At 40.0% G+C, this 22323-nt stretch overlaps 1 protein-coding gene across 1 annotated transcript in view; it reads left to right on the plus strand.

The window, feature by feature from the left end:
* The window catches only part of FRMPD2 (FERM and PDZ domain containing 2), a 279466-nt gene that overhangs the window by 209194 nt on the left and 47949 nt on the right, over positions 1 to 22323 (plus strand). Inside the window, exons 33-34 of the mRNA XM_069067069.1 lie at positions 2602 to 2763; positions 4802 to 4973. Of these exons, the coding sequence (XP_068923170.1) occupies positions 2602 to 2763; positions 4802 to 4973 (334 nt within the window). The remainder of the gene's footprint in view (positions 1 to 2601; positions 2764 to 4801; positions 4974 to 22323) is intronic.

Here is a 22323-nt window from a genome sequence, read left to right on the forward strand (position 1 = left end):
AATAGAAGGAAATGCTACATTTCAGATAGAGGTCAGTGGAAATCAGTAGGTAATTTCTTCTGGTCCAAGTTCACTGAGTTCTGAATTCTGTTCACAGGTGCCTTTGAACCAGCTAGATGGTACATTGGGTGGGACCTGGAGTCTGTAAGACCTGAGTTTCTAATCTTGTATCAGATGTTACTGACTGTGTGACTCTGGGTAATACACTTAACCTTTCCATGGCTCAGCCTCCTCACCTGTAAAATGAGGATGGATCAAATAAATTGCCGTATGTAAAGCATTTTGCAAGCCTTAATGTGCTATATCAATGCTAGCTATTACTCAGGGTCCCTGGACCCCAGATCAAGAAGATTTTGATTTAATGCAACCTTTCCTTCTAGCATGGATCCCTTCTTCAGCATCCCTGACAAGTAAGTGGTTATTTAGCACCTGCCTGAAGAATTTTCAATAATGGCGAACTCACTACCTCTTAAGGCAACCCATTTAGTTTTCAAATAGCCATACGTGTTTGGGAAATTCTTCCTTCTGTTGAGTCAAAAGTCACCTCTCTGTGACTTACACGCAATTAGCCTTAGTTCTACTCTGCAGGGGACAAGCCAAACAAGTCTAATCCATCTTTTACATGGCAGCCTCTCAAGTATCCCCATGTACACAATAGTCTGTCTCCTCTGGGCTCCTGCACAGTTTGTTCTTGTTCTGCTGTCCAATGATCTCCGTTCTGATTTCCCCTTTTTATAAGCTCTCATTCCCTAGGCTCAAGAAGCCTCTCAAGTTTCCTTTGTATTGTAAATGACTCCCATTTATTTTGTATTCAGTACTTTGTATTTGGTTTTCTGCTTCCTAGTTCTTTCTTCCCCAGGGGAGCATAAGCTTCTGGAGGGAGGCGTTGCTGTCATTTCTTAGTACAGTACTTTGACATGGAGTAGGTACTTAATGTTAGTTGAATGCAAGTCAATTTGGAGACACTGGTCAAATTTTTCAGAAGTCTCATTCCCTCTAGTCTAAATAATATAGCCAAAAGCAGTGGTTCCAAGAAGACAGTGATATGGATTGTGGAATTTGGTCCTCCTTAAGATTCACGACAGTGTATTAGACAGGCTATTTTGGGTTAGACTTTTGCATCATTGGTGAGGCATAACCATGAGTCATCTGGCTTTTCTTTTCCCCTTTCAGATCAGTGGCTCAGAATGAGCCCACAGTAACTAGAAATTGTCAGGGTTCTAGCATTGTCCTGGCATCTTTGTGAAAGGAGTTGGCAAAGGGGAGTATTCTTTGATTTCTGACTATAAAACCAGGTGCCATAATTGGCATCTCCTAAGCCCCTTTTAGTTGTGGAAGTATTATCCTTGTCTATCTGAGAGAGAAGAGGTCGTCTACACTCTGATCCCTAAGAGGATTCTTGAGGATTTCTTTGACTTGATGGGATATATCCTTATATTTCCTCTCTCTAGAGCCACAATTGGCTTCAGCCTATAGGAGTGGTTGAGCCTGGATGGGGCAGGGGTGAGGAGGGAGATGGGGGCTAAGGAGCCCCAAAGGAGCTTCATGGTTATGGAGGCCAACCAAGCAAACATCAATTCTAACTCCTAGCAACTTTCACTTACATCAAATTCACTGGGAAGAAACACTTTTTATAGTGGAATAGTGTGGAACACAGTGGAAAGCAGATTCAGAGGACCTGGGTTCAAATCCTGACTTTGCTACTTGCTACCTGTGTGAGTTTGGGCAAATCATAACCTCTTTGAGCTTCATCTTATCATCTGTTAAATACAGTGATTGGGCTAGATGACCTCTAAGCCCCTTCTGACTCTAAATCTGTGATTCCATTTTTTAAATTAAAAAAAAGATCTACTTTTGTTTTGAAGCCAACATCTCAAGGTATACATAATATCTATAACTATATTTAGATTACACATCACACATTGGCAGTCATTGCCCGCTTGTCCCATGTTACTCTTGACTCATGAAGATAAATGTTTAACCTTTGTCTCTTCTAGATGCAGCACTAGTGTCCTGTTGCTTTTATAAATAGATGAGACATGTTACAGATTATACAACAAAATCCACTTATGTTGGCTTTCGGCATTTTCCATTCCAATTAAAGGATCCCAGGCTGCTCCTGTATTTGCTCAGACAATATTTGTCATGCATAGCAATTTCCCATATAACAGGCTCTTCCCTTGGTATGGATTTGTTTCACTACATTCCTTGTGGTCTATGAGTAAAACTTTTTTTTCTGTGTCATACTTATAAGAAGTATGAATTCTGTTTTCATTCCACATCAAATTCCCTAGGCTTTTCTAGATATTAGATCTCTATTTGGACTTTACAATCTGCCAAGCAAGGCACGCAATAAATGTTTGATGATGATTCAGAATGTCTGCAGTATTTGATTAACTTCAAAGAGATCTTTAAGCCATAAGAGAGGAGCCAAGTCAGAGCTGCCCTTCACTGGTAGAGTCCCATAATTCCAACTTTGGAACAGAATTCTGTCTTTGGGACATTAGCTTAATAATGGTGGCTCTTTCGTGTCTCTGGGATAATGAACTAGGTAAGATGTAAGGTAAAATCATCACTGATTTAATTCTTCTGTCTTTATAGGGTTATCTCATTGAAGTTGACTTGGAAAAAAGAGGGACAGGGAGCTTGGGGTTTGCTCTAACAGGTGGCAGAAATGGCCACTCATTTCATATCAAAGCAATTTCCCCTGGTAGCATTGCTGACCTTGATGGAAGACTTCAAGCTGGTGACATTTTACTGAAGGTACCAGGTTTATCTTGCATATTTTTAAAAATTATTCTTTGTTGAAGCTAGGCTTTACTAATATATTAATAGGATCATGAAATAACTGTGCATGTGACAAATGTTCGATTTGTATATGATTTGTGTCATACTAATTTAATAACATATAGGCAGCTGGGTGGAGTAGTAGATAGAGTCCCAGACCTGATTCCAGGAAGGTTCATCTTCATGAGTTCAAATCTGGTCTTAGGCATTTACTAGATTTGTGACCCTGGGCAAGTCACTTAACTCTGTTAGTCTCCATTTCTCAACTGTTAAAATGAGATTGAGAAGGAAATGGGAAACCCTCTAATATCTTTGCCAAGAAAACCCCAAATGGGGTCACAAAGAGTTGGACACAACTTGAAATGACTGAATGACAAAAGTTTAAGAACTTAAGCATTTGGAGAGCCAAGATTATGGCATGTGTATTCTTTTTTTTTTTTTAAAGCAATCAGGGTTAAGTAACTTGCTCAAGGTTACACGGCCAGGTTTTTCTGGGTAGGTGCTAAGTGTCTGAGCCCAGATTCGATCCCAGGTCATCCTGACTCTGGGGCCAGTGTTCTTACTCGCTGTGCTACCTGGCCGCCCCATGGCATGGTTCTGTCTGACTTCTAGTATGACAAGTGATTCTAAACCTTGGTGAGTGGGGAAATCCCAGGGTATTTCCAATGATTAATTTGAAGCCAATTTAAACCATCATCCAAATTAAATTAATGTTAATTATCTTTAATTAAAAATACATATCTGCTGTGCAACACTTTGTGGGAGAAAGAGGGTGTTGCGTAAGACTTCAGTGCTAGTTTGAACTCCAAAGAGTTTATGAATTTGATGTAATACAGTTTGAGCCCCAATTAATATGGGACAATCTACACTCTCTTAGGACCCAAGTAATGCCTTGGTGTTAAGTCAGACATTCAGTATGTTGATTTCCTAGTGACCTGAAAGACTAAGTCTATTTTTTGAAATACCTGGGAGGCGGACCTGACTGGTAGTTAGCTTCAAGATCATTCCACATGAGAATCAGTTGAAAGAACTGGGAGTATTTAGCTGGGGAAAGAGATGACTCAGGGGGTTATGATAACTGTCCTCAAGAATTTGAGAGGCTGATAAATGAAAGATTAGCATTGTTCTGCTTAGCTCTTGAAAGCAGAACTAGGAATAATGAATGGATGGAAGTTTTAGGAGTAGATTTAGGTTTGATGTGTGGGGAAAAAATACCCAATAGAGCTATAAATTGGAATGAACTGCTTCAGGAGGTTCTCAGACCTCACTGAAGGTTTTCAAGTAAAGGCTGAGTAAACCATTTGCCACTTGTATTGTAGAACAGAGGCTTCAGTCACCCCTGGTGCATGCCTGTGGAGTGTGGCAAGGAGTTGGAGTAAAATGTAATTGGGAAATATTTAACAAAGTAAATAAAATACAATGGAAGATATTAATATGTACTTCTCTAAATCAATATGCAGCTGTGGGGATCATAATCTATAATTTAGTGGCCCCTTTTTCTATTTGAGTTCAACTGCATTGCTGCAGAGGACATTCTTGTTCAAATAGGGGTTGGACCAAAAGGCTATAAGGCCCCTTCTAACTTGGAATTTCTTCCACACTCACTGGAGTTTTAAGTCTATTAAGCAATAGCCATTAGATAAGAATGAAAAGGAGAAAAAAACCCATTTACCTACAGTTTAGTATTTGAAAAACAGTTTTGTTTTGAAGAGAAAGCTTTTAGATTTCGATTGATAGCTTTGTTTTGATCACAGTCTAATAGGAAGGTAGCCAGGCTGAAAAAAAGCTATGAAATTGTAATTCTGAGGCAAGAATACTGAATGACATCTAAAGCAAAGCTTTAGCTCTGTTGTTTAGGCAAGACAGAAACAAGATGGAGGCATTTTCTCTTAAATAAGATGGATAAAAAATTGTATGTTCTATCTAAATACATCTGTATATGGTATTAATATCACAAAATATCTTCTAGATTTACTTAAGTAATGATATCCTTTCTCTGCATGTATTTCATCAGGTGAATGGCAAATCAATATTGGGTCAACCACACAGGGCAGTTATTGACCTTATCCGTCAGACTCAGGGCACTGTCAAGCTCACTGTTCGTCGAAGCACTACCGTGAATTCATCTCATTCAAGCCATGGATACAACACAATGTTTTCACGAAGGAAAGATGCAACACTGCCTGGTAGGTCATAATGCAATGCTGTGATCCCTTTGGGTCTTTTCTTCTCTGGGACCTTGTTCCATCAATCACCCACTACTTCCCTCATGTGACTTCAATCTCTCCCTCTCTACAGGTTTCTTCCCCTTAATCTATGAACATGTCATTTTTCCTGTCTCTTAAAAACAAATAAACAAAAACCCAACTTCAACCTTCCCCTGACCCTGTCATTCCCTCAAGCCATCATCAATCTCTTCTTTGAGGAGGACTTTGAAAGAGACACTGCTCGGATTTTCCATCAACTCTGATCTAGAGAAAGAGCTATTTTAATAATTCCATAAGCACATCTTCTACCATATCTTATTGAACGTTATCACCTGAAATCTTTTGCGAACCAATATTCTTAGGATCTTCTAGGCCAGGGATTCTTAACCGAGGCCCCATAAACTTGCTATATTTTTAATATTTTGATAACTATTTCAGAATATTGTTTTCCTTTGTGAAAGTACATATACTATTTTATGTATTTAAAAACATAATTCTGAGGAGGGGCCCACAGACTTTACCGAACCACGGCCAAAGGGTCCAGAAAAGGTTAAGCACACCTTTTCTAGACAATGGACCATGAGAATGAGAATAATGATATTAGATAGCATTTATATACCACTTTAAGTTTTGCAAAGTGCTTTACAGAAATTATTTGATTCTCATTACATTCTTGTGAGATAAATGCTATTATTATTCCTGGTTTATAGATGAGTAAACTAAGACCAAGATAGATTAAGTGACTTGCCAGGGTCACAAACCTAGTAAGTGTATGAAAGCAGAATTTAAACTCAGGTTTTTCTGTTTCCAAATAGAATATTCTATCCATGATTAGAAAGGGGAGGAGGGAGTAAATTTAGAGAGAGGTGTTTAATGGGAATTATTAAACTAAGGGGCTATAGTGACAATTCTTAGCTCAATGTGACCCACAAACTATTATTGCTTGAGATCTATCAAGTGTATGAATTATCAGGGGAAATTCCCAACTTTGTATAAACAGACAAATAATTTTTAAAAAAAATTCTTCCTTTATAATGAAAATATACTTATTTTAAATAATCCTAAAACCATAAGATGTGCAATCGTTCCTGAAGAGAGGCTGGCAATAAATCACAAATCAATAACTGTCCTAGGCATGGCCAGGTCTGCCGCATGGCAACCTTCTTGCCTAAGCAAGAAAAGAGAAAACAAACAAAGAGGGCACAGAGAAGCAGTTCTGCTCCCCTGGCCTGCCAGAAGAGAAGAAGAACCTGACAGAAAGAACAGAGACCAAAACAGCTTCTGCTCCTAGGCCTATAGATAGAGGAGGGGAAGAGGACATGAGAGCAGAGGCAGATCCAAACCTCTGCTCTCCTGGGCAGCCAGAGGGGAAGGAGAGGAGGAAACAAGCAGGGATATAGCCTTTCATCCCCATTTTTCTTCTTAACTGGAAGGAAAGGGCAAAGCAAGGAAGGGAGAAAGAGCAGAACATTAGAGCCAAATTCCTGATCTCCTGCTCAGTCATAGGGAGAAACTAAAAGAGAGAAGGAAGGAAATGGAGACCAGACCTTCATCTTGAAAACTCATTTACTATTGGTTAAATCAGGTTAAACACTCCTAATGATGTTCTTTCTTACTAGGATCCAGGTCTACTACTTCGATTTTTCTGAGAGTTATCTCTTATCTTCTACATTCAAAGCTTTGTCAGCTATGAAGGTCTAAGCAAGTCCAAATACAGGGGGTGTGATGTTGTCCATACAGGTCTTGTGGATCCAGGGAGGCATGAAGTGATATCTTTGGTGTCTCCTCTGCTTCCCCTTCTTTGATTCCTGCCAAGAGAGGAAGTAGAAGTTTGGTGTCAGAAGGTGGCCCCACTGCTTTCTTCAGAGAGAAGGGAGTACTGGGCTCGAATTATATCTGTCCTCCCCTCAAATATCATTAGTCTAAGGGAAATTTTGTTTTTAGGTTCAAGCTAAATTCCTGATAGCTATCCCTTAATGGGGAAAGGATGCCCCAACCTATCTATCCCCAGCTATATATCTCCCTTCCCACCAAATGCTACTTCCACAATAAACACATGTAGCAAAGAGAAAACAAACATATAAACAAAAAAAAATTATCAAAAGCAATAGCAAAGCAATTAGAGCAGGTAGCAAGTAGTGAATATAACCAGACAATATAGGGAGTGAATGAGCTCTCCCATAGGGAGTGACATATCTCAGCTCAGCATGGGGAGAGTGATAGTCCTAGATCTCAAGGGAGTTTTCCCTTGGGGGAAATTTCTCAGTCTCTAGTGTAGCAAGCTGGGGATGGTGACATGTTTGAGACACCCACTTCTCTACATGTTGGCTTCTTCCCACAGTCTTTCTTTCCCTTCAGGGACCTGAAGAGAGTCTGGAACTGCATGCCTTCTCTCTGGAAGCTGGAAGCTAGAAGACCAGGATCTCTCTTCACTCAAGCTCACACCAACTCTGCCTCTCATGAAGGCATGGAGCATTGAGTAATCAATCACCAATGAGTAGATTTGTATATCAATGGACATTAAACCACAGGATACATAATGGAGTAGGAATCAGTTTTGAATCAAGGAGTTTCTGCCTCATTAATAAAAAGAAAGCCATCTTCTTATTCCAGGCCATGTGACTTACTGGGGCTCACAGTTTTGAATTAAGGGGGTCTTGCCCTATTAATAAACATAAAATAATCTTCCCCCAGTCTCCTATTCCCACCCTATTACTACTTATGGTCTACTGAAACCAGTCTTTTCTTAGACCTATTATCTTGGTTGGAGCTGAGTGAGAGGAGCAAAGTTACCCCCTCCTTTCATTCCAAACAGCCAAAAGGTAACTTGATGTGATATGTAAGTCACATCATTTCTGAGGAAGGCTGAGTAGACACACGGGTAGCATCCAAGCCTAATTTCATCAAAGAGTAGTTTAGATTCGCTTTACTCATTTCCAAACCACCTACTCACTTTTCAAACTCCTGCATCTTGGTCTCTATTCCCATTACTCTACTGTACCTTTCTCCCCACATCATTAATGGTCTCTTTTTCATTAAACACAATGATCCCTTTTCCTCTCCTTCCTGCCCATGAACTCTCTTAGCATTGGACATTGTGCACTACTTTCTCCTTGCTTTCCTCATCTTCCTTAGCTCCCATGACATTTCACTTTCATGATTCTTCTGCTACCTAGATTTTTAGGTCATTCATCACATGTTTAAGAGATTTTGGAGATTTCTCTAGTTCAAGAGTTTGTGTGTGTGTGAGATGTCTTTTGATAGTCTAGTGAAACCTAGGGCATTTCTTAGATTAATTTTAAGTGAATTAAATTAAATATATATCATCACAAAAGTTATTAAGAATTGAGTGAAAATAAAGATGTAAATTTCCCCCCATTCTAATCTCATTGACCTTCTGAAGCCTATCCATGGATCCCTATGGACCCCGAATTAAGAACCTCTGATCTAGTTCAGACCATCATATGTATGAAAAAAACTGAGGCTCAGAGATGTAGAGGGATTTGCCCAAAGTCATAGAGGTGATATTTGGCTCCAAATCCACTTCTCTTTCCCCTTTCTCCTCTTTGTTTCTCCAATTTACTTGAGTCTTCATCCTTCTCTTGCCCCTTAAACAAGGTTGTCCTCTGTAGTTCTTTAACATGCATTTACACACCCATTTTCTTTTTCCTCCTTCCCCATGGCTTTAATTATTCCCTCTGTGAAACTTATTCTCAAATGTCAACTTCTCAGAGCTCTCTGGTCCTGTATCTCCAACTGTTTCTTGGCTATATCCATCTGGATATCTCACTGATGCCTCAAACTCAGCATGTCTCAACCTCTGCTTCTCATTGTGGTGTACCTAAGGATACATTCCCATTCTTGTCTCTATTTATCCAGATGCAGTATAGGGCAGGGGAGACAGTGCTGGCTAAGAGGTGAAACCTAGCTTCAAGTCCTGCTTAGTGCACTTCCTATCTGTGTGATCATGGGCAAGTTACTTTTCTGGACTTCTTTCCTTCATCCATAAGATAAAGGGTTGTTGAAAGTATCAAATTATACACAAAATACTTTGTAAACATATAGATATTTAATATGCACAAATGCCCCTATTAGATATACCCATATATAAGATATAATGTATATTTGTATATGCATATAGACACAGATCTATACCTATGTGTATATACATATATACATATATATGTATATCCATGCGCATATGCATCTATGGGAGAGGTATTGAGATAATGTTTCCTTTAACGATTATGATCTTCCAGGGACTCCAGCCTTTAATTTCAGAGCTGCCTGTGATTTTTCTCTTCCTCTTCCTTCATATACAATTAGTTACCAGGTCATCTTTTTACTACCATAGTATTTCTAGCACCATCCTCTCCCTTTATTTCAACTGCAGCCTACTTAATATAGGCTTTCACACAACTTTGTCAAGACTGGATGGATGGATGGATGGATGGATGGACGGACGGACGGATGGATGGATGGATGGATGGACAAAGCATTTATTAAGTACTTCCTGTGTACCAGGCACTCTGATAAGTTCTGGAGATCTAAAGAGAAGCAATCCAAGTAGTCTTAACACTTAAGGAGCTTTTATTATGATGGGGAAATACAGAGCCTAAAGGGGACCTGGAAAGGTAGGGAGAAGGAGAATTTGGAGAGTCAAGTCATGAATAAAGTTGAACACGGTTAGGTCCCCTCCTGAAATAGTGACCCTTTTAGAACTAGTCGTTCTGCCTCAGTTTATCGCTTCTCAGGTCACGGGATTTTCTGTTCCCCAAGCAATCTTCATTAGGCACGAATGTCTTCATGTCACCTCCTCAAAAACCTTCCATGATTTTTCTACTGCCTAACAAATCAGGCATAAACACTTGACTAGTCAAGGCCACCCAACCTCTTATTCTGCTCTTTCATTTACTCTATATTCTAGCAAAACTTCACTATTCCCTGTCCTCTGTTCAACTGCTGCCTTGAGCTTCCTTTGCTAATACTGCCCTCCCCCCATGTCTGGAATAAACTCCTCCCAATCTTATTTGTCGAAGCCCTTTCAAGGCCTAATTTAAATGCCACTTGCCCCTTGGAGTTAGCATTTAACAAATGTCTATTACACTTAACTGAATTTAAGAATGTGCCAAATAAGGGCCAGCTTATCCAATTTGTCATTGTTTTAACCCAAATAAAACCAACCTGGTTCATTTTCACCAATGCAATCCTTATGTTTCTTTTCAGGCTTTCTGCATCTGCCCCTCCATTTCATCAGGCCTATTTCTGGTGCTTTTCTGTACCCTAGATACAGCCTGCCATCAGATCCAAAGACTATGTTGCTCTCATGGCTCCCATCTGCCTGCCTGCCCACTTGCTGCTACTTGCTATGGCTTCAGCTGAAGGGAACAGGATCCAGGCAGTAGCTGTGGGCAGCTCTGACCGCAGACACTGCCAGTTGCCAGTCTGCTATTCCAGGATGGCTATAGATTTTAGGTTGTGTCTCTGTGGCTTCCCTCCAGGAAGCTCAGGGAGAGCAGGAAGTGGCCTGCCAAGGCAGCAGGAGGGACAAGAGGAGGAAGGGGGCAGGGACCCATCACTTGGCTGCCCTCAGGATACAGAGAAAATGGCACTGGCCATGTACAGACAATTCAGGTCAGAAACTATGACCTTTCTGTACCCTTCCTCAGTTGCCCAAACTAAATTCATACCTTCCCCATGATATCTGCTTCAAATCAAGAAATATAGGGACAGTTTCAAAGAAAATGATCTCCTTGCTCCCTCCCCTTCTTGATTGCAAGACAGAAACTATGGCTTGGGTTCTCCCTTCACAGCCATTACTATATCCCTGCCATTGCCATGAAATCAACTTCACTTAGGTATTGTCTGGTCTGATGTTCATGCCTTGCCCACCCATTCACTACATCATCAGCACCAAGTCAGGATAGACAGAGACTGACTACTGGATCCCTACCTCCATTAATGAGGTCAAGGGCAGACAGGCTTATGGGCTACTAAACCCTCTGGAGAAGATCTGGGGTCCAGGACAGAGGGCTCTCTACTAGCAGCTCTTTAGGACTCCTCCTTTCTTCCCTCAGGAGCTCCTCCATTCCTTGCTTCCAAGGAGGTGGTATCTGGACTAGCCCTCATCAATGTCTTCCCCAACCCCATCACTGATTTTGGTGGGGATCCCAGGATGCATGAGGAAGTCATGGCCTTTGACTTTTAATAACAAGAGAAGTTTCTTTCCCTTTCCTCTTTTGACTACCTTCATGACAATGTCACTGGAATTTCAGGGACATTTTAGGTGAGGTTACAAGGAGGTGAAAGTAATGATGGATGACAAAAGATGAATTTTCTTAATCTGGTGATGGCAATTAACTCCCATCATCACCCTGTGAGAAGGCTACAGCATATTCTGAATGTGGGTCATATGTGGCATGGGATCCAGCTGTGGAAGGCCAAGTGCCAGGTGTTAGACAGCTGCCACTGGACTAGAAGCTTTCCCCTAATGATGATCAGGTGTAGAAAAGGACATCTTATGGAAATATGAGTACCAATGGGCCTCTTGTAGTGAATGATCCTTAGGACTGGACCAATAAAATAGTCATCTACTCTAAGAAAAAAAGAAAAAGTTTGGAGAAAATATATTCCAGGCAATGCTCTTCCTCATTATGAAAGAAGGAACACCACTCACTAATATAGATTGGGAAATGGCCCAACAATGCAGAACAGAAAAGGACCCACAAAAGCAAAATTCTATCACACTGAACTCAATTTCCATTGATTTGCATGTGATGACCAAAACTGCGACTAACTGGGCTCAGTCTAGTTTATAGGAAATAGACTAGACTAGACCTGTTCAGGGTACTCAGTGTGGTTTGCCCATTTCTGGGAGGGGTATGGCAAGGAGAAGGCAATGATCCTGCTATTGGCGAAGGCAAACTTTAAAAATCGGGAATTTAATGTGACACACACACAATCTGTCCGTAATTTGTACTGGGTAACGATAACAACGTCTCACATCTTGAATCACCATACCAGAAGAGACCCAAAGTATAAAACTGCATCAACAGGAGTGGCTTTGACCTACATCGGCTATCTGATCATCTCTCTGCCTGGGATCTGTATTTATATCCATATCTATCAATATCGTCTATTTCTAAATGAGGGTGTATATATAACGTGCATATATAAAATGAAATGTAAATATGTAGTCCATATGTCCATGGCAGCTAGGTGGTTCAATGGATATGATGCCAGGCCTGGAGTCAGGAAGACCTGAGCTCAAATCTGGACTCAGACACAACTAACTGAAATCCTGGGAAAGCCATTTAATCTCCTTTGCCTCAGTTTCCTCATCTGTAAAAGGAACTGGAGAAGAAAACGCCAAACTACTCCAGTACCTTTTTTGCCAAGAAAACCCTAAATGGAATCATGAAGAGTTGAACATGACTAAAACAACTGAACCATACAAGTATTTGCACTAGTAACACATATAGCTATTTATATACATCTGTTACACAGTAGTTAGCATTAAAGTATATTATGTAAATATAAATATGGTGTATTAAAACATAATGTATAAATTATATATAATACATATTACACATAAAATATATAAAGTATATAATGTATAAATATAATATACAAAATAGAGGGTAATAATCACACAGTATTAAGCATTAAAATGTATAAACATAAAATATATAAATATACAAAATAGAGAGTAATAACTGGACAGTAGTTAGCATTAAAATATAATGTATAAAGATAAAATATTTAATATGTAAATATAATATACAAAATAGAGAATACTCAGTGGTTAGTTTTAATACAAATAAGAGAAATTATGTCTGTGTATATATGTACATATGCACACACACACACACATATACACACACATACACATGTTATATATGTATTTGGGGTTTTGTCCTCTTTTCTTTCTAGAATTAGCTACTGTGAAGCAGCCAGGCCTGTGTGGCTGAATATTTCCTTTGGTTCACCTCTGCCATGATATTCAGGAATCAGATGTTTCAGCATCTTTGGAAACTGAGGCACCACCCCCAAATCTGTTGAGCTTTCTTTGAGACAAACATGCTCCCTTCCTTTACCCCTCCCCATAAGCTCTTATTTGGTCCCAGCCCCTTTCATTAGGAATCAAAGAGACCAAAAAAGCCTGGGAAGAAGAGGCTGGTCATCTGATTTCAGACATCCCCCACATTAGGATTCACTTGACCAAACTGGGCCTCCCTTCCCTCTCACCCTTTAGACAAAACTGCAGTGGAAGTACCAGTTCCTGTGACATTTAAAATATTTGGCATGATTCAATGGGTTCTAAATATATTTTGCTCTATTTAAAATGTACCGCATCGTTTCATCGTGTGGGATTTGGAGCTGGGCGATTGACTGCCATCTGGTGATCAGTAAGAGATTGCAAGTCTGCAAGTCATTCTCAGGTTCTAGGCAGCAGGACAGACCAACTGCCAAGTGACCCTCCCATACAGAGCCAGTACTCTTTTTCTCTTACTAAGTGCAGCACTTTGCTAGCTGGGGCTCTCTTAAAGGCTACAACTCTACCATTTCCTCTCCCACAACCCGTCTTTCATTTAGACACCCTAACTTTTAACCCCAGTGCAGAGTAAAACACATGAAAACACACACACACATGCCTTTGCCTATGCTTCCCCAAAGTAACACACTACCCCTAGTTCTTTTTTTTCCTTTCCTTTTCTTTACATTTTAAATAATTTATTTTTTCCCAATTACAGGTAAAAACAATTTTTAACATCCATTTAAAAAATTTCTCAGTTCTAAATTTTCTCCCTCCCTCAACTCCCCCCTCATTGAGAAGGCAAGCAATTTAATAGAGGCTATACACATACAGTCATGCAAAACATACTTCTATATTAGCCATGTTGTTAAAGAAAACACAAAACCCCCCAATTTTTAAAGTATGCTTTAATCTGCATTCAGGCAGTTCTTTCTCTGGAGGTGGTTGGCATTTTCCTCCTAAGTCCTTTGGAATTGTCTTGGATCTTTGTATTGCTGAGAATAGTTAAGTCATTCACACTTGATTATTGTACAATATTGCTGTTACTACCTCTAGTTATTTTCAAAGGTACTCCAAAGCCCACAGGGAGAATATTCAGGGAATGAAGATGACAAATATGAAAAAATAGAATTATGGTACCAGGAGACATTGAATCCAACCCAGCCTTTCATGCACAATACAGAAAATTGGAATTGCCTTTTCTAAGCTTCCTCCCCCCACTCTACCCTAATTCCCCTTACTATCTCCCTTGCTCTGCTAAGGAAGTGTCTTGTCCTGGATGCATCCACTGGATACCAAAGATCAAATTTTTGAGCTGAATTTGATTTGGAAGAGATGCTAACTAGGTCAACCCTGTTAAGCCCCTTCCTTTTCCAAGCCTTCCCTCTGGGTCTGGTTCTATTAGAGTCTGAGTGGAGTCTTTCCTTCATTTATTTAGGAATCATTTATTAAATATCCATTATGTATATGCCCTGTGTTAAGCACCAGGGAATAAGCAAAGATCATTGAGATTTGGTCACAGACCTCAGGAAGCTTACAATCTTCTAGATATGGTATGCACATATCTAGAATGCACATATCTTCTAGATGTGGTATGCACATATATAGAATACGGCATGATAACTAGAATATAGAATGGGAGCATAACAAATATTTAGTGCTATTTGATATTGGAGGAAGAAAATATAATTACTAATATCACAGATTGGCAAAGACTTCCTGGAGGTGGTAGCTTTTAAGTTGACTCTGAAAGGATGTGTAGTATGTAAAAAGATAGAGATAGCACTCTTGGCAGAGTGAATGGCATGAACAAAGGGAGAGCTAGATATTTACAAGGAACCATGGAAGGCCTAGTTTGGCTAAAGGAATAGTGTGAATGGTTTAGGGGGTGGGGTGTGTGTGTGTGTGTGTGTGTGTGTGTGTGTGTGTGTGTGTGTGTGTGTGTGTGTGTCACAGCCAGAGAAGTGGAGACTTTATTGGGTAGGTGATAGGGAGATGGTGAAGGTAGTTTATGATGAGTGACCTCAGTCTTAGTAACTAGGAATATTGTCATCTGCTGTGAGTCTTAAGTTTGAGTAGACAGAAAGACTTTTAGAACAATTGTGGAGAGTTAGAAAGGGAATCAATGAAAATAGGATCAAATCAGATCAAACAGCAATGAGAAACCATTTGAGGCTAAGCAGCTAGCAGTGGTGGTGGTGAAGTAGGGGACTTGCCTTTATGAAGTTCCTACTATGTGTGATTCTGTGCTAGGAACTTTACAAATATATCATTTGATTCCTGAGAGGTAGGAGCTATTATTATCCTCATTTTACAGTTGAGGAAACTGAAGCAAACAGAGATTTAAGCAATTTGCCCAGGGCCACTTGTTCTGAGGTGCCTGAGATGAGATTTGTTCTTAGGTGGTCCTAACTATGGGCTAGCAGTCTACCCACTGAACCATCTAGCTCCCTATACTTTATATCACCTTGAATTTGATACAATCTCCAGTACCCCTAAGTAACTAGGAGCAGAATTGAAGAAATTAGATAGCAAGGTAATGGTTACCTTAGATTTAGTATTAACATGAAGTTAGGGGATGTCAAGGGATCGCTGGATAAAAAGATTCCTCTTCCTGCCCCTGGCCCCTGCCAGGCTCCTTCCATTCCCAGGGTGCTGCCCAGGTGAGTTCTCTTTTTCATTCATGTGACCATGGACTTCACTGCTCTACTCTGGCCTTATTTCTTAGGAGAGAGATATTCCATTCCTTCCTTGCCCCAATTGTCATGCCCCTGCTTACCCCTCTCCTGGTGATCTTAGGAATAAGGCCTTTGAACCTTAGTGTTTAGCCAAAAACATTGGTTCTTACCAGTATAAAGCAGTCCCTCTAATTGTTGCCCTTCCTTCTGATTTCTATTTTATTTAAAATTGACCCTGCTCTCTTACAATTGTAGACTGATGTCTGCTGCCTTCTTCCCTGGGCTCATCTTATTGTCTTTCCCTTTTGACTATCAGCAAGTGACCCTCACCATAAATGATTCCTTTTTCTTCCCCAAACTCTCACAGCTGGGACCGGCTCCTTACTTCTGATCTCCATGGGTCTCCTTGGTAGGCATGGGCTAGAAGATGCTTCCAGGAGCCATCAGCTGCGGCTAATAATTGCTCTTTTGCTAAGCTTCAGGCTGCACCATGACCTTACTGGGGAAGTGGCTTTCTTCCAAGTTCAGGGTTCTGCAAAACTTAAAAGCATATAACATTTACATAGTCTCTCTCCTCCCCACTCTCAGTCATCAGGCAGCCATATCATTACATTCTGTTAAAGTCACATCTGCTTGCTTCTATATCTTTCAGCAAAGAGAATATTCTGCCCTTTACATTTTGAAACCCATAGTTTGTACAGAGGAAACTGGAGCCCAAGATGGGTGCGGAAAGAGAAGGATAGCATCCAGCTGCTTTAAATAAATTCACATCTCAAGGCCCCAATTAAATCCTGGGGAGCTGAAAGAACTTGCAGATGTTATCTAAAGAGAACTCAGAGAATGGGTGAGGCATTTGAAGAGTGGAAATAGGCAAATGTCCCCTTTTTTTAAAAGGGAAAATGGTGGATTTTAGAAAGTACAACCTAGTAAAATTTGATGTCAATCCCTGGCAAACTTCTAAAATGGATTATTAACCAGATGTTTTTTGAGATCATTGAAAGGGATGTCCTGATCACTAGAAGCAGGACAGGGTTCACATAGAACAAGTCATGCCAAACTAACTTCATTTCCTTTTCTGATAGGGTTACCAGAGCAGTAGTCTGGGGAATACCACAGACATAGTATCTTGCTATCAACAAAACATTTTGACAGAGTCTCTAGTGGTAAAAATATGAGTCAGTGGATTACTGAATCTAATTGATCAACTGTGCCCAAAGACAGCTAATTACTGGAGAGTCACTAATCTGAGGTTTCGAGTGGGCCCTCTGTCTTTTGTTTGTTCTTATGATAACAAAGTTAATCATGTTTATCAAATTGGTGGACACAAAAGTGGGAGGAATGGCTAAAATTTTAGGTCAGAATCAAGATTAAAAATGATCTCAGTGTTTTGGAACCCTGGGCTGAAATTAAGATGAAATTTAGCCAGGATAAAATGAAACTCCTACATAGAGTTAAAAAGCTTAAGTACAGGACTAGAAAGGAGAGACCTGACTTGACAACAATCCAAGGGGAAAAGACCTGGGATTTTTTAGTTCACCACAAGTTCAGTACAAACCAATAATTTGATACAACTTCTCAACAAACTGACCAAATTTAGGCTGCATTAATAAAAGCATGGGGTCCAAGTCATAATTCCTGCTGTGCTGGTCACACCTGGAGAGTTTAATAATAAGGAATTAGTCACAGTTTAAGTAAATTGAAAGATCAAATTACATTCTGAGACTACCAAGAAAGAGGGAGGTTTGGGTCTAGAAAATATAAGGGACAGTAGAAACAAACTAGGGGTTTCTGGTTTAGCATGGCGGGGCGGGGGGATCCTCATAAAGACTAATGGGTCAACTGTCTTTATTTATTGGAAGGTCTGTCTTTATTGGAAGATCCAGTTCCATGTTGCTCCAGTAAGCAGAATTAGGGACAATGGATGTTTTATAGACATCTTAAACTCACTTTGTCCAAAATGAATCATTATTTTTTCCCCCAAATCCTCTCTTCTTCCTAACTTCCCTCTTACTGTTGAGAGGACATTAACACCCTTCCAGTCACCCCAGCTTACAACCTAGGTTTAATCTTTGAATCGTTATTCTCTCTCCCCCTACTTTCTCCTCCCCCCCGTCCAATCTGCTGTTGCCAGATCCTATCAAGTTAATTTTTATATACACCTCCTTCTCTCCTCTAACACTGAAACTGCCCCAGAGTGGGACCTCATCATCTCATATCAGCATGATTGCAGTAACTTTCTGCTTCAAGTTTTCCCACTCCAATCCATTCTTCACTTAGTTGTCAAAGTTAATGTTCCTAAACCATCTTCCTAAAGCCTCTCCAGTCTCCCCACCTCCATTTAATAAAATTCCAGTGACTTTTTATTCCCTCAAGGGCCAAACACAAAACCCTCTGTCTGGCTTTTAAAACCCTTCACTACCTGGCTTCTTCCCACCTTTTTCTCTAGGTACTCTGTGATCCAGTGACATCGGCTTCCTTGTTGTGTTCCTTACACAAGACACTCCATCTCCTGATTCTGTGTGTTTCCCCTGGCTATATCTCATACCTTGAATTCTCTTTCTCCTCATTCTGTCCCCAGCTTCCTTCAGGTCCCAATTAAAACCTCACCTTCTCTAAATAGCCTTTCTCGATACCTTTTAGAATTACTCTTAGCAAGGCAGCTAGGTGGTATAGTGGTTAGAGCCACTGCCCCTGGAATCAGGAGGACCTGAAGCCATATCCAGGCTCAGATACTTACTAGCTGTGTGACCTTGAGCAAGTCACTTAACTCTAATTGCTTCTCTCCCCTTCCCCCCCAAAAGAATTCCTCTTAGGGCCTTTTCCCCTAAAATTATCTCTAATTCATCCTGTCTATGTCTCCTTTGTACCTGGTTGTTTGCATGCCATCTCCCCCATTAGACTGTGAGCTCCCTGAGGGCAGGGACTATTTTTGCCCCTTTTTAATCCCCAGTGCTTATGTGGCAGGTGCTTGATAAATGCTTATTGACTGATTTGGCAGTGGAGAGAAAGAAGTTAAAGGCAGGAGAGTTTCAACTCAGCATAAGGAAACTTCCCTAACAATTATTGCTTTCCAATAAGCTAGTGGGCATTTTTGTGAAGTAGTGATTGCCCTGTTTCTAAAAGTGTTCAAAGTCTGAGTGAACAGAAAATCCAATCCAACCAGCATTTAATAAGTATTCACTCTGTACAAGGTACTATGGATATAATGACAAAAAGACAAATATTTCCCATCTTCAAGGAGCTCATGGGGATATAATATGTAACCATATATGTATCTCTATATAAAATGTATATATGTATACACATGTACATGTACCCATATATATGCATACAGATAAAAGATAATTTGAGGAGGGAGAACTGAGTTCTAATAAGCAGCTAAGGGAATTAGGGAAGGCTTCATGAGGGAGATGATACATGAAATTGAGCTTTGAAGGAAGGAAGATAGAGATTCTGAGTAGGGAGAAGAGGAAGGAAGGCATTTCAGGTATAGGAGGATAGCCTGTGCAAAGAAAGTCATAGAGAAGATAAAATGACAAATTCAATGATTGACAAGTAGGGCAGTTTTGCTGGAATGTAGAATACATGAAAGGAAGGAATGTTTAATGAGGCTGGAAGATATAGGCTGGAGCCAGATTGAATAAATGGATGGGTAGATGGATGGATGGGTAGGTAAATGAAAAAGTACTCATGCAAGGCATTGGGTAATGTGGCTAGGATACAAATATAATCAAGTAAAGCAGTTCCCTGCCCTTAAGAAGCTTACATTCTAATGGGGAAGAAAACCCCTATCAGGGTAGAGTGGCCAGGGAGGAATATTTTGGACAGGGAAATGAGAAGGAGCGATAATGGGAATCACAGGGCAAATGATTGACATATCTTTTGGTGTAATAGATCTAGCATTAGAAAAGGTTAGAGAGTGGGGGAGAAGGAGAAGGTGGAAGTTGGAGAGCAGCTGGCATTGGCATGGTGGGATAATGATGGTCCAGAAGCGGTGTGATGGGTGGGAGACTGGCAGAGATTAGGCAAGTGCTCACAATTCACAGTCACAGGGGTGGAAACTTTCGTCTGGTTGGAGGTAGAGACTAGAAAGCGAACAGACAGAGGTGTTTGTATCTTAGCCTAGAACCGGGGTTGATAACTTGTGGTCAGGGAATTAATTTATATACTTAGATATCTATATAGCCATAGACAGATAATTGTATTCTGATTTATTGGACTGTAATTCTCTGCATATTTTTTGCACTTAAAAATATTCTTCTGAGAAGGAGCCCATAGGCTTCACCAGACTGCCAACAGAAGCCATGACAAGAGGCCATTGAAGTTTTTTTTTTAACAGGGTGATACACTGGTCAGAGTCGTTCTTAATGCAGCTTAGTCTGAAAGCTGTGTGGAGGATACAATAGACTCAGTCTTACAGAGCAAATCCTTTTATTAAGAGGATTTGTTCTAGGGGTGGCTAGGTGACGCAGCAAATAGAGCACCAGCCCTGGAGTAAGGAACCTGAGTTCAAATCCAGCCTCAGACACTTGACACAATTACTAGCTGTGTGACTTTGGGCAAGTCACTTAACCCCAATTGCTCTCCAAAAAGCAAAAAAAAAAAAGGATTTTTTCTGCAAAGTTTGGATTCAGTCAAAGGGCCACATTTGAGGACCTAGAGGGCCACATGTGGCCTTGAGGCCACAGGTTCCCCAGGCCTGGAATAGAGAGATGAGAGAGTGGAAGTGGAGAGATAATTCAGGTGAGAAGTAATCATGGTCCAAAAGACATTAGTGGCTGTCTAAGTTGAGAGAAGGGGAAGGATGTGGGAAATGTGGAATTAACAAAACTAGATGACTATCTGGAGGGAGTGGGTCAAATGTGACTCTAAGGTTACACATCTGGGTTATGGAAAGGCTGGTGATGCACTGAAGAGGAAGAGTGATGTTAGGAGGAAGGTTGGATTTAAAAGATATAGGCAGGGGAGATGATGAACTCCAGGATATTGTTATTGGGATTTCTGTAGGGAAAAGAGGTCAAAGCAGATGACCTTCACAGCCACGCAAGTGTCTATGATAAACTCCTACCTTACCATACAACATTCCATAGATTATCATTGGACTAGCAATTATCTTAAAGGGGTTTCTTGATGTTTTGTCAGTGAAAACTCCATATAGCCAATAAATCATATTTTAATATGAGGAAGGAAAGAGAAGGGAATAAGCACTTATGTAGTGCCTATGGTATACTAGTGAATTTCCTCTGAAGAGTTCAAGGAACTGTAATAAGTTTTTCTTTACAAATATCATCTCATTTTATCCTTACTACAACCTTTTAATGGAGATACTATTATTATCTCCATTTTACAGTTGAGAATACTTAGGTAAACAGGGCTAAGTGACTTGCCCAGGGTCACACAACTAGTAAGCATCTGAAACCAGATTTGAACTGAGACCTTCCTGACTCCAGGCCCATCTCTCTATCCACTGTGCTCCTGGATAGCTGTAATATATGGTAATAAACTAGTTATAAGTATCTAGAACTAGGAGGAAGCAGGTTGATCTATGCTAGAGGTTCTGTGAGCCAGCAAATTTTTCTTTACAGATGGAATTTGAGCAAATACTATAGATAGTTCACCAGATTTAAACCAGGAAAGGTCAAAATCAGGTAAGCTTCAATATTTAGAAGCTGCCAGGTTTGGCAACACCCTACGAGACTTCTAATGAAGAGTTTTTCTTTAAAAATAGAGAATGACCCCTTCAGCTTGAATGTGCAGTTCACATCCTTCACCTGCATCCCACTCCAGAAGAATTCAATGATATTTCCATCTCTGAAATCCCTTTCTCAGACTTTTTTGTTTTGAAGAATGAGGTTTCATTTATAGATAGGAAAATGAGCTGAAACACTTTAAACATTTCAGCTGGAGTTTCAGGAAATGTGATTTGTGTTTGTGAACTAGGAGAATGTATGTTCTCTCATGGCAAGGTTAAATTGCTGTTTTGAGGGGAATATAGCATTTCAGTTTTGCTGGAGAGTACTACTATTCTGACTGAAAATGAAAACATTCTTTTTATTAATGATTTTCTTGGGTTTTTCCAGTGAATCTCCTTGGAAGAGTTCAAGATACTTGACATATGTTGTTTTATTTTCCAACACACTATCTTTGTAATATAAAATCCAGATTTATAACAGACATAATGGGACTTATAAAGAGCAATCTTTTCTAGTCTGGGGGAATCCATACTCCTGAACTAATATATAGAAGAAAATGAGTCAGTTTATCTGTTGCCACTAGAATACAGGGAAATATGGTTGAAGATTATTGTCCTTGGAGCCTCAGGACTTATGTTCAAATTTGCCTTTCCTACTACTTGGGTGGCCTTGAGAAAGTCCCTTAACCATTCACAGCTCTAGTTTATACATCCAAAATGAAGAAATTCCACTCGATGACCTCTAAAGTAACTTTCATCTCTGTATCTATAATTCTATGGAAGAAAGTATCTAATGGAGCATCCCAGAATCTCTTCCTGGCTCCATTTAAAAAATATTTTCATCACTATTTTGGATAGAGGCACAAATAGTTTGAGGTTATCAAATTTGCACATGACACAAAGTTGGAAATCACCAGGAACAGG

The sequence above is a fragment of the Petaurus breviceps genome, unplaced genomic scaffold, assembly GCF_028583685.1.
Source record: "Petaurus breviceps papuanus isolate PSGF00001 unplaced genomic scaffold, PetGlider_PUasm1.0 90740, whole genome shotgun sequence".
Lineage (NCBI taxonomy): Eukaryota > Metazoa > Chordata > Mammalia > Diprotodontia > Petauridae > Petaurus > Petaurus breviceps.